Source organism: Pleurodeles waltl, chromosome 9, assembly GCF_031143425.1.
Source record: "Pleurodeles waltl isolate 20211129_DDA chromosome 9, aPleWal1.hap1.20221129, whole genome shotgun sequence".
Taxonomy (NCBI): Eukaryota; Metazoa; Chordata; class Amphibia; order Caudata; family Salamandridae; genus Pleurodeles; species Pleurodeles waltl.
The window spans coordinates 816,162,494-816,174,991 of NC_090448.1; the positions used below are offsets into that span (position 1 = coordinate 816,162,494).

The window sequence follows — 12,498 nt, forward strand, 5'->3', positions numbered from 1 at the left end:
CGATTGCTGATACGTTTGACTGCAAGCAATCTTCTTTTTCCTTTTGTGTCTCTTCTTCACTCTCTGGCTCATGGAGGACATGGCACTTCGAATGGGCTTGCTTATGACAATTGTTTTACTTTTCATTTTCAATTTGTGTGGCAAGAAAATTCCAGTTAGGAATTTACAACGCTAATAGATCTAACTCGAGCAAACACGAGACCCATTGCATTGAAAATGCAGGTCTCCATTTGAGCCTCTTATATTCCCCAAATCTGAATTCAGAGTAGTGCGCTTCTCGCTTGCTAAGCGCCAACCTCTTCAAATCACTGGGATTTGACATGTGGAGGCTGTCAGCTCCCAAATTAATATGAAACAAAATAACAATTCCAATAAATTGGTCTTCCTGGACAGCAGAGCTATAGCTCTCCATCAAAACTGATATCAGCTAATCTTCCCACTAAATCACCAATCCTCATGTTGTTGAGCCAAATATGGAACACTCTCAGATCAGCCCGGTGGTTGGCCACCCACTCACCCATTCATTTCCCTTCCTTCAAGCTCCTCACACCCCTGTGGATGTTTCATTCTAACTGGCCTATCACCCCGGCAAGGGGTTCCTCCTGCAGCAGTAAGATGCAAAGTTACTACTGTTCTTATCCATGGTACCAAGGGTTAATTACCCGTAGGGTTAATTACCCGTAGGGTCTCAAGGCGCTGTTTGTGGGTGTGCTGCTTAGTTGAAGAGCCAGGTCTTGAGGTCCTTCCTGAACTGCTTCAGTGATGCGGTTTGCCTGAGCTTGCGAGGTAGTGTGTTTCATGTCAGGGCTGCTAGGCAGGAGAAGGATCTTCCTCCTGCTGCGCTTTTCCAGATCTTGCGGATGGCTGCAAGGGCAAGCTGAGACGAACGGAGATGTCTGTTGGATAGGTAGAAGGCCGTGTAGGTGTGGATCAGGAGTTTGTATGTGATGTGCTTGTTGACTGGGAGCCAGTGTAGATCTCTGAGGTGGGAGGAGATGTGGCTCTGTCAGGGGATGTCCAGGATGAGCCTGGCTGCCGCATTCTGGATTCTTTGTAGCCTTGATTGAAGTTTCTTGGTGATGCTGGCATAGAGTCCAGTTTACTAGTGACGAGTGAGTGGGTGACAGTCTTCCTTTTGTCAGAGGGTATCTTCTTGAAAATCTTTCGCAGGAGTAGGAGGGTGTGGAAGAATGATGATGAGACGGCGTTGACTTGGCTGGTCATGGATAGAGAAGAGTCCAAGGATGATGCCAAGTTTGCGTGCGTGATCAGTGGGGGCGGGGTGTTTCCCAGTGTGGTGGGTCACCAGGAGTCGTTCCAGACAGAAAGAGTGCAGAAAATTATGAGGATCTCTGTCTTGTCCGAGTTGAGTTTGAGGCAGCTGGCTTCCATTCAGGAGGCAACTGCCAGTTGCGGAAATTTCTCTTGGTCTTTGCAGAGTCCCCGGACAGGGAGAGGATCAGTTGGGTATCATCTGCATACGAGACCATGTTTAGCCTGTGTTGTTTGAAGTTCTCAGAGCCTGATGTGGACACACGTTCAACTTCCATACTTGGGATGCCCATTCTCAAGCTGGCCACCATTGTAATGGCTTGTTATTGTTCAAGCTACAATTGTAATTTTGTGGGTCTTTGTGATCAGTTCTCCTGCTAGACTGCCAGCAGCAATGAGTACATCAGTAGTGATCGGCCTTTTATGTGGTTGGTCATTTGCCAGTCTTTGATCGGCCTACACCCATACCTCTTGTGGATCCATGTAGAATCTCATGCCTTGATCTGTCATGATTTTCAATTTCACTGTGAGCAGCAATGTACATGCAACCCCATTTCTCACAATCTTCTCTCGACTTCTGTAAATAAGGACCCCCTTTTTGGGGCTGCAGCACTGAAGTCGGGGTAAAGTATCACCTTGGAATTTTCTACTATTTGGCCTTTTTGTCAGGCCCATTGAAGAATGTAGTTACGGTCCCGGTAGAGGTCGTGGGGAGCTACTTGTGGTGGCGGACATGCAGGCACTGGGCGCATTTTTAAGGGCAAGGGGTGGAAGGGAAATCCTCTATGGTAGCTTGTTTTTTGATCCAGTCTCCTAGGAATATCACCATATATGTGCCTTCAGTTTTCAGCTGGCTGAGCACTTGAATGTTGTTCCTTTTTGCTCTACCATCTAAGCCCTCCTCTCAACTCTTAGGCCAGATCTTGCTTTTGATTGTGCATGGAGTGTGTGACTGGTCTCAGACTTGTCATAGCCACTTCTGCTTTGACCACTGGGTTGGACTTTTTTTTTCGCCATCACAAAGCAAGGTTAGGTCAAATACCACCTCATCAATTTTAGCTTCAAGAGACAATTTAGTTGTCGCAATGGCGCCAAAGATCAGATCTATTTTATTTATTTGTGCATGTGCTGCACTCAGAAACATCACAGTCGATGCTTGAGATCTGTCATGCTTATTTTCTAGGTCATTTTTCAAAGAGCCAGGCTGCTTGACTTTGTTGTATCAGTCCTCTGCCTCAAGCAATATGCACACCACATCTCTCTACTTCACTTAAGTCTGGGGATCAAGATATTAAATGATTTCCAGTTTAACTTTTGACTCTTTTTCCCTAGGGCGAAGCAAATGAGGAGTTAAGAGTGAGGAGTGGAAGAACATCCAACTTCCAGGTGGCAGACTTCAAAGGTATTGTCCCAGAGTGCTCACTGAATGTTTTCTCTAGCCACTCTCAGCATTCGGTTCCAAGCAATCTGTGGGCTGCGGCGAATGGTATTTATGAGAGCAGCATTCCTCCGTTTTACAGTTTTGATTCATGGGCAGTTCAAGGCCAGGCAGTGGGGGTGCCGCTTCCCCTGGTACAATGTCAGCTGTATAGACTCTTACCCCCTTGTCCGGGTGGTAATCTATTTTTATTTTGACACCACAACTCCTCGCCTAGGTCAGGAGTGCACTGTCTGCTGGGTGGCGCCCATTGATTTCAGGTCCTTGGGCAATCTTAAACATGCCCCAAAGCAGGGCAAGGGCTCCTTCACAGAGGGAGCCCATTGCCTGCCAGTAAGGCTAAAGCCCTCCTTTGTTTTTTCCCTTAAGGACTGGAGATTCAAGAGGGGACCAGGTGTACAGTCCCGGCCTCAGCTATTCTGCTCCCGCCGGGGGATTGGCCAATCTGCACTCGCAATGGAGGGAACTACCAGCACTCAACAGGACCAGTGTCTTCTGCCTCGTGTCCACTTCCTTATAGATATGCAATTGTGCATTTCCACATGCTCATGCCAAACGCTGCAGTAAGCATGATGTAATGCCTTCAAATGTAAATGAACGTCCTTGTAATTTAGCAAGAAATAATGTACCAATTTTTTGTTAAGTGCCAAGTCTGCCTGGACATTAGGTGATTGTATTGCATTTACGATTTCACTGTGAGTTAAGTCTTGGCTGGTACCTTGAAAATTCGTTAGCTGTTGCATAGTCTTCAATGGACAAGCAAATTCTACAGTGGTGCCGAAATGATATGAGCAGCCTGAATTTTTTGCTCGTCTAAACAATCTGAAAATTACCATTATGTTCTGTCTTTGCACAAATAGGCAATGCAAGCTCTGCATTCCCGGTAATGGTCTGTAAACTTTGCTGTTCCGTGGACAACAAAGTCATCAATCAAAATTAGCAGCAGACACTGTACTTATAACAGGCCAACTAACTCAGAAAAGTCTTCTTCATTATTTATATTTGTTTTACATATTATTTGATAGCAACCATGTTCAATCATGTTTTGGAATATCTGCATATATACGCTGTAGTGATATTTATGTTTTGACCACTGACTCCACATTGCACTTAGCCTATCAGCACACCGTCATATTAGTGACCACTGGCTCAATTTTGCCTATTGTCTTCATTTTAGCATTAGACACCATCACGTTAAAAGCTGCAAGTAGTTTTCCACATTGTACTGTGCTCATGTTTTTATTTTTTGTGTTCTTTCCCACCAAGGGCTTAGGCTGATAAGAATGTACTCAGACGGCTGGGAATGGTCTTGTTTTGAATTGGCATCTTGGGATTGTGGCCAAGTCCTGAAGTGTTATTTTCAAAGCTAGCCTAAAGCAATCAGCATTTTTTGAATAAATAAACTTCTGCAGTGACAGGGAGGTTCTAGAATTTTCCTCTCTTGTTTGTTCAAAGTATAAGAGGCCGAGACCAGATGGAGCGGGGACAGAGTGTTTGTAGATCTCAGGCATATCCAGGATGCTGGAGTGTGTCATACTTCCCATGAGGATAATTATCTCTCTCTCCTCGATCCACTTTGGGATCTGGCGATCTGATGCGGAATAGAAGGGAGATGAAGCAGTTGTGCCCTTGCCTCACGGTGATGCATATTTTGTAATTCATTATTTGCTTTGCATTATAATATAGATACATATATTTGCTGTGTATATTGCAGTGGAGAATCATTTGTGCATGTTTTTATTTCATTGCTGTGACCATTTTCGAATGTGTGCTTTCAACATGCTAATATCCTTTTACGAACTTCGCGAAGTGAAATAATAAATGTCTTCTTTGGACTAAGAAGCGCATTCCAGAGATTTTTTGTCAGTGTATAAGTGTTTCAGCTTGGTCATCAGTGAAGCAAAACATAGGCAAAAATGTTTTTAATTCATTAAATGTGAGACAATGGGTACTTCTATACAAAAACTGTTTGCAAGACTTAAACCAATGTATTTTTCATTACCATTTTGCGTTTAAAATATGAATTTGTAAATTCAAGTTATGATTAAATTCGATACACTGAATGGATATTCCAGTGAACTGATAATTTGATCTACAAATTAAAACCCCTGGGGTTGTAGTTTCCATATAGTTTAACACTTGCTACTGCATGGGTTGTGGATGGAGCGGCTACAAGGTTGCCCTCTATTCCACAGACTAATCTTGTCTATCCAGTGTGCACTACCTTACCATGAAACTGTCCGAAAGACACCAATTCACATTCTAGGCAGATCTAAGAAAGAACTACACATTCTACATATTAGAGAGCTTACTCCTCCTGGGCACATAGTTCCTTGAATGTACAGCAATAACTGTTCCTGTGTAATGTGCACTTCAGCACATGGACATACTATTGTGATATATAAAATACCAAATATAGTCACTTTTCCAGTAAAATACTTTTATATTCATAAAGTAATATATTTTTACAAGAAAGGGACATCTTAATATTCAAATATGTTTCACCACCATGGAATGCCTTGCTTCAAAGTAGGTTAAAGTCAAAGAATCAATCAAGGCAGAATTCACCTATGTGGTTTCTCCTCACATTGAGTTACACTAACTGAAGTAGGTCCTTGATCTACCTCTTAAACGTACAGCACTTCTCAAAATTGAGGTATTTTGATTTGATGTAATATGTTCCATAGTGTCTGAAATGAGTACTAAGTGTGCTACTAATGAACGTGTATGGATTGCCAAGCCTCTTTGCAAATTGACTAGGACTGTTGACCTGACTGTGAGGGAGCAATGGGGTGCTATCTTAAGCTTAGTGGTCTGATTTCTTGATTGTTACTATAGTAATTGTTTGAAATCCTGCTCCAATACTCAGTGAAAACTCAGTTGCCTGCCCAACTCTGGGTTGGTGGTTCAGAGTCTTTCATTTCCCTCAGGTATATAAAATAAATAAATATGAGGCAGGGAAATAGTTCCTTTCCCTCTCTTATCTCTTCCTTTTTTCTGCTAACCCTCTGAAGTACCCACACAGCGCAACACCAAGCCCTAATAGATGCAGAAAACACACTACTGTTCTGTTCTCTCTCTTCCCCATATTTTCCTTCCTCCTATGCCTCCTTTTGTCCTCTCCAGTTCATGTAAATTATTTGAATTGTCCAACAGCCACATTCTGCACCTATATAATAAAATAATTACTTCTCTTAACTCTCCCCATACCCACCTCACGTTCACCTCTATAAGACATCCTACATTGCATTTTACCTGTAGCGCCTTTAGGTTGTCATTAAGCTACTTTAAACACCATGCAAGCATCTAGCATGACCTGAATGAAACCACTGGGTAAGGATATTCCAGATCAAGGATTAGGCTCAGTATCTTTGATCAGACTTGTATGTGCACATGCATGCTATCTAACTGGAACACATTAAAGAGGTGCAGAGAGGATCTCAGATGCCCATGTTGCCTTCTCCCACACCTCAAGGGCACAAAGCAAAAAGCAACAAATCATTATGAAATAAGAGTTACGCTACCAGCTGCCACTTCTTACCCTGGATGCTCAGCATCTGTCCAATCTTCAGAGCTGCTCCCCGAACCTTGCAGAGTGTGTCTACAATACGCTCAGCATTAGCTTCGGAAAGGAATGGGTTGGAATCTAAAAGGGAGGCATTTCCTGCAGAAGGAATGAGACACAATGAAAATGTCACTTACCCAGTGTACATCTGTTCGTGGCATTAGTCGCTGCAGATTCACATGTTTGGCACAGTCCGCTGCCTGGTGTTGGGCTCGGAGTATTACAAGTTGTTTTTCTTCGAAGAAGTCTTTTTGGTCACGGGACCGAAGGACTCCTCCCTCCTCGGCTCCATTGCGCATGGGCGTCGACTCCATCTTAGATTGTTTTCCCCGCAGAGGGTGAGGATGGAGTTGTTTGGTATAAATAGTGCCCATGCAATGGAGTGAATATGTATGTACGTTAAGAGTTTATAATAATTATTTACAAATGTTCAGATGTTTAAGATTTATGATCTACTTCTAAACGGCTACAGGCTTCCCGGTGAGGTGGGAGGGTACATGTGAATCTGCAGCGACTAATGCCACGAACAGATGTACACTGGGTAAGTGACATTTTCAGTTCGATGGCATATGTTGCTGCAGATACACATGTTTGGCATAGACTATAAAGCAGTTACCTCCCCTAAAAGCGGTGGTTTAGCCTGTAGGAGTTGAAGTAGTTTGGAATAATGTTCTTAGTACAGCTTGGCCCACTGTAGCTTGTTGTGCATTTAGTACGTCTACACAGTAGTGTTTAGTAAACGTATGAGGCGTAGACCAGGTTGCAGCCTTACATATTTCGCTCATAGGAATGTTTCCTAGAAAGGCCATTGTAGCACCTTTCTTTCTGGTTGAGTGTGCCTTTGGTGTAATAGGCAATTCTCTTTTGGCTTTAAGATAGCATGTTTGAATGCATCTGACTATCCATCTAGCAATGCCTTGTTTAGAGATTGGATTTCCTATGTGTGGTTTTTGAAAAGCTATGAACAGTTGTTTTGTTTTCCTGATTAGCTTTGTTCTGTCAATGTAATACATTAGTGCTCTTTTGATGTCTAATGTATGTAGTGCCCTTTCAGCCATAGAATTTGGTTGTGGGAAGAACACTGGCAATTCTACTGTTTGATTTAAATGGAATGGTGAGATTACTTTTGGCAGAAATTTTGGATTTGTTCTTAGAACTATTTTATTGTTGTGTATTTGAATAAATGGTTCTTGTATGGTAAATGCCTGTATTTCACTTACTCTTCTGAGGGATGTGATTGCAATGAGAAATGCGACCTTCCAGGTTAGATATTGTATTTCACAGGAATGCATGGGTTCGAAAGGTGGACCCATGAGTCTTGTTAAGACGATGTTAAGATTCCATGAAGGAACTGGTGGTGTTCTTGGTGGTATAATTCTTTTTAGCCCTTCCATGAATGCTTTAATAACTGGTATTCTAAATAGAGACGATGAATGAGTAGTTTGTAGGTAAGCAGATATTGCTGCGAGGTGTATTTTTATAGATGAAAAAGCGAGATTTGCTTTTTGCAAATGTAGTAAGTATCCTACTATGTCTTTAGTAGAGGCATGTAATGGTTGTATTTGATTGGCATGGCAGTAGTAAACAAATCTTTTCCACTTAGATGCATAGCAGTGTCTAGTGGAAGGTTTTCTAGCTTGTTTTATGACCTCCATGCATTCTTGTGTGAGGTCTAAGTGTCCGAATTCTAGGATTTCAGGAGCCAAATTGCCAGATTCAATGATGCTGGGTTTGGATGCCTGATCTGTTGTTTGTGTTGTGTTAACAGATCTGGCCTGTTGGGTAGTTTGACATGCGGTACTAGTGAAAGGTCTAGTAGAGTTGTATACCAAGGTTGTCTTGCCCATGTGGGTGCTATCAGTATGAGTTTGAGTTGGTTTTGACTCAACTTGTTTACTAGATATGGAAGGAGAGGGAGAGGGGGAAAAGCGTACGCAAATATCCTTGACCAACTCATCCATAGAGCATTGCCTTGTGATTCGCGGTGTGGGTACCTGGATGCGAAGTTTTGGCATTTTGAGTTTTCTTTTGTTGCGAACAAATCTATCTGGGGTGTTCCCCAAATTTGAAAGTACTTGTTCAGAACTTGGGGGTGAATTTCCCATTCGTGGACTTGTTGGTGGTCTCGCGAAAGGTTGTCTGCTAGTTGGTTTTGTATTCCTGGAATAAATTGTGCTATTAGGCGAATGTTGTTGTGAATCGCCCACTGCCAAATTTTTTGTGTTAGGAGGCACAATTGTGTTGAGTGTGTTCCTCCTGGTTTGTTTAAATAATACATTGTTGTCATGTTGTCTGTTTTGACAAGAATGTATTTGTGTGTTATTATGGGTTGGAAGGCTTTTAACGCTAGAAATACTGCTAACAGTTCTAGGTAATTGATATGAAATTTTGTTTCGTGTATATCCCATTGTCCTTGAATGCTGTGGTGATTGAGGTGTGCTCCCCACCCTGTCATGGAAGCATCTGTTGTTATAACGTATTGAGGCACTGGGTCCTGAAATGTCCGCCCTTTGTTTAAATTTTTGCTGTTCCACCATAGAAGCGAGAGGTATGTTTGGCGGTCTACCAACACCAGATTTTGAAGTTGACCCTGTGCCTGTGACCATTGTGATGCTAGACACTGTTGTAAGGGTCGCATGTGTAGTCTTGCGTTTGGGACAATGGCTATGCATGATGACATCATGCCTAGAAGTTTTAGCACAAATTTTGCTTGTATCTTTTGGTTTGGAAACATAGCACTTATTACCTTGTGGAATGCCTGCACTCTTTGTGGACTTGGAGTGGCAATTCCTTTTGATGTGTTGATGGTTGCTCCTAGATATTGTTGTGTTTGACACGGTTCTAGGTGTGATTTTGTATAGTTGATGGAAAACCCCAGTTTGTGAAGGGTTTGTATGACAAATGTGGTGTCGTTTGCGCATTTTTTTACTGTGTTGGTCTTGATTAGCCAATCGTCTAGGTAAGGGAACACATGTATCTGTTGTCTCCTGATGTGTGCTGCTACTACTGCTAGACATTTTGTGAACACTCTTGGTGCAGTTGTTATTCCGAATGGCAACACCTTGAATTGGTAATGTATTCCTTTGAATACGAACTGTAGGTACTTTCTGTGAGAAGGGTGTATTGGTATATGAAAGTACGCATCCTTTAGGTCTAATGTGGTCATGTAATCTTGCTGTTTGAGCAGTGGAATGATGTCTTGTAGTGTGACCATGTGAAAATGGTCCGATATGATGTAGGTATTTAGTGTCCTGAGATCTAATATTGGTCTTAATGTTTTGTCTTTTTTTGGAATTAGAAAGTACAGGGAGTAAACTCCTGTGTTTTTTTGTTGTACTGGTACTAACTCTATTGCATCCTTTTGCAGTAGTGCTTGAACTTCTAGTCCTAAAAGTTCTAAATGTTGTGGTGACATTTTGCGTGTTTTGGGGGGATGTTTGGTGGGAAGTTGTGGAATTCTATGCAATAGCCATGTTGGATTATTGCTAATACCCAATTGTCTGTTGTAATCTGTTGCCAAGATTGGTAGAATTGGCTTAGTCTTCCCCCCACTGGTGTTGAGTGAAGGGGTTGCGTGACTTGAAAGTCACTGTTTAGGTGGAGGTGTTTTTGGAGTCTGGAATCTTCCCCTACTCCTTGGGAATTGACCCCCCCGATATCCCCTGAAACCTCCCCTTTGGAAGGAACCCTGATATGGTGTGGTTCTTGTTTGTTGGCTGGTGGTGTCTGTGGGTTGGCCACGAAACCCCCCTCTAAATGGAGTTTTTCTGAAAGAGCCTCTGCTCTGCGGGGAGTAGAGTGCGCCCATGGCCTTGGCCGTGTCTGTGTCCTTTTTAAGTTTTTCAATGGCTGTATCCACTTCAGAGCCAAAAAGTTGTTTCTCGCTGAAGGGCATATTAAGGACAGCCTGCTGGATTTCAGGTTTGAAGCCTGAAGTGCGTAGCCAAGCGTGTCTCCTTATGGTGACAGCAGTGTTGACTGTTCTTGCTGCAGTATCGGCTGCGTCTAGTGAAGAGCGGATTTGATTGTTTGAGATCGTTTGTCCCTCTTCAACTATTTGCTGCGCCCTTTTTTGGTATTCCTGGGGAAGATGGTCTACGAGAAGTTGCATCTCGTCCCAGTGTGCGCGGTCATATCTGGCCAGCAGCGCTTGTGAATTTGCGATGCGCCACTGGTTGGCTGCCTGTGATGCTACTCTTTTTCCTGCCGCATCAAATTTTCGGCTTTCTTTGTCCGGAGGTGGGGCGTCGCCAGATTTATGTGAATTTGCTCTCTTGCGAGCTGCCCCTACTACCACGGAGTCAGGTGGTAACTGCGAAGTAATAAACACTGGGTCTGTGGGTGGTGGTTTGTATTTCTTATCCACCCTTGGGGTGATGGCTCTTGATTTTACGGGCTCTTCAAAAATTTGTTTTGCGTGCCGTAACATCCCTGGTAGCATTGGGAGACATTGATATTGGCTGTGTGTAGCCGAGAGGGTGTTAAATAAAAAAATCATCCTCTATAGGATCGGAATGCAGTTGGACATTGTGGAATTCTGCTGCCCTAGCCACCAGTTGCGAGTATGAGGTACTGTCCTCTGGCGGTGACGGCTTTGTGGGGTATGACTCGGGATCATTGTCCGGCACTGGGGTGTCATACAGGTCCCAAGCGTCTTGATCCTGATCGTCATGGCTTATGGTAGTTTGCGCTGGTGAGTGCATTTGTGGCGGTGTTTGTGCCGGCGATGCCTGTGGTGGAGAGGGCGGAGGCGTGACTTTTTTAACCACTTTGGCTTGTGGTTGTGCGTCATCCTTTGGAAGTCCGATCCTTCTTTTCCTCATGATTGGGGGAAGGGTTGATATCTTCCCTGTGTCTTGCTGGATGTACAGTCTCTTTTGTGTGTAGTCCGATTCTACACTTTGGAGCTCTTGTCCAAATCTGTGCATTTGGCCACTTATTCCTTGTTCCTCTGAGTAGGATGAAGGTGTGGTATTTTTCGGCGCCGAGAGAGAATCTTTTTTCGGTTTCGGCACCGACAGAATTTTTGTTCCTTTCAGCATGGATTCTCGGTGCCGATGTTTTTCGGTGCCGGTATCTTGTTTTTGTCTCTCGGAGCCGCTTTCTCGGCTCCGAGGTTGCTCCATGGCGGTCCCTCGACCGGAGTCGGGTGTCTTCGCTATGGGCGTGCCCTTTTTCGGCGCCTTCGACGGGTCGCCTGTTTTATGGGTCGAGCCATGGCCTGTTGGCAGTGGCGTCCCCTGGGCTTTCGGTTTGTCGATGGATTTACTTTTCGACGTCTTACTCACAGTTTGTTGCTGTTGTTCGACGTCGGAGTCTCCGGATTCTGATTCCGGAACCGAGAATGTTTCCTCTTCCTCGTCGAAACGTTGTTTTGTCGACGTGGACGCCATTTGTTGACGCCTGGCTCTTCGGTCCCGGAGTGTTTTTCTGGACCGGAAGGCTCGACAGGCTTCACAGGTATCCTCCTTGTGCTCGGGGGACAAGCACAAGTTACAGACCAAGTGCTGATCTGTATAAGGATACTTACTGTGACATTTTGGGCAGAAACGAAACGGGGTCCGTTCCATCGGCTTCGATGTCGCACGCGGTCGGGCCGACCAGGCCCCGATGGGGGATCGAAACTACCCCAAAGTCTTCCGATGATCGGTGTCGATGTACCTAACTATCCCGATACCGAACGGAACAATACCGACGCTTTCTTCCGAGATTCTGACTAACTTTCCGAACCGAAACACGGAGCGAAAAGGAATACGTCCGAACCCGACAGCGGAAAAAAACAATCTAAGATGGAGTCGACGCCCATGCGCAATGGAGCCGAGGAGGGAGGAGTCCTTCGGTCCCGTGACCAAAAAGACTTCTTCGAAGAAAAACAACTTGTAATACTCCGAGCCCAACACCAGGCAGCGGACTGTGCCAAACATGTGTATCTGCAGCAACATATGCCATCGAACTCACTCTTTCACTGTACATTCATAAAATAGTAGCCCATTTATAACATTTCTTAAGGGTGTGTTTTGCCTGAAGTAATAGTCACAAGGGACCATATAACCCATCATTACCCATATTACAAGTTCACGCTACAGTCTACTATGCGCAAAGCCTCCATTTAATGTTCCACCCTTATCCAGCCATAAGTCATTGACCTAGTTAGGATTTTTAATACAAAGGAAGACAAAAAGTAGAAGAGACCAAATACTGAGCAGGGGGGAAATTATATGAC

The 12,498-nt window shown here is 43.9% G+C and overlaps 1 protein-coding gene across 3 annotated transcripts in view; it reads right to left on the reverse strand.

Annotated features, from left to right (window-relative positions):
• Nucleotides 1-12,498, reverse strand: part of COQ8B (coenzyme Q8B) — a 115,141-nt gene that overhangs the window by 54,373 nt on the left and 48,270 nt on the right. For all 3 annotated transcript variants that reach the window (XM_069208093.1, XM_069208095.1, XM_069208094.1), the window contains exon 6: nt 6,252-6,374. In XM_069208093.1, coding sequence (XP_069064194.1) covers nt 6,252-6,374 — 123 coding nt within the window. The remainder of the gene's footprint in view (nt 1-6,251; nt 6,375-12,498) is intronic.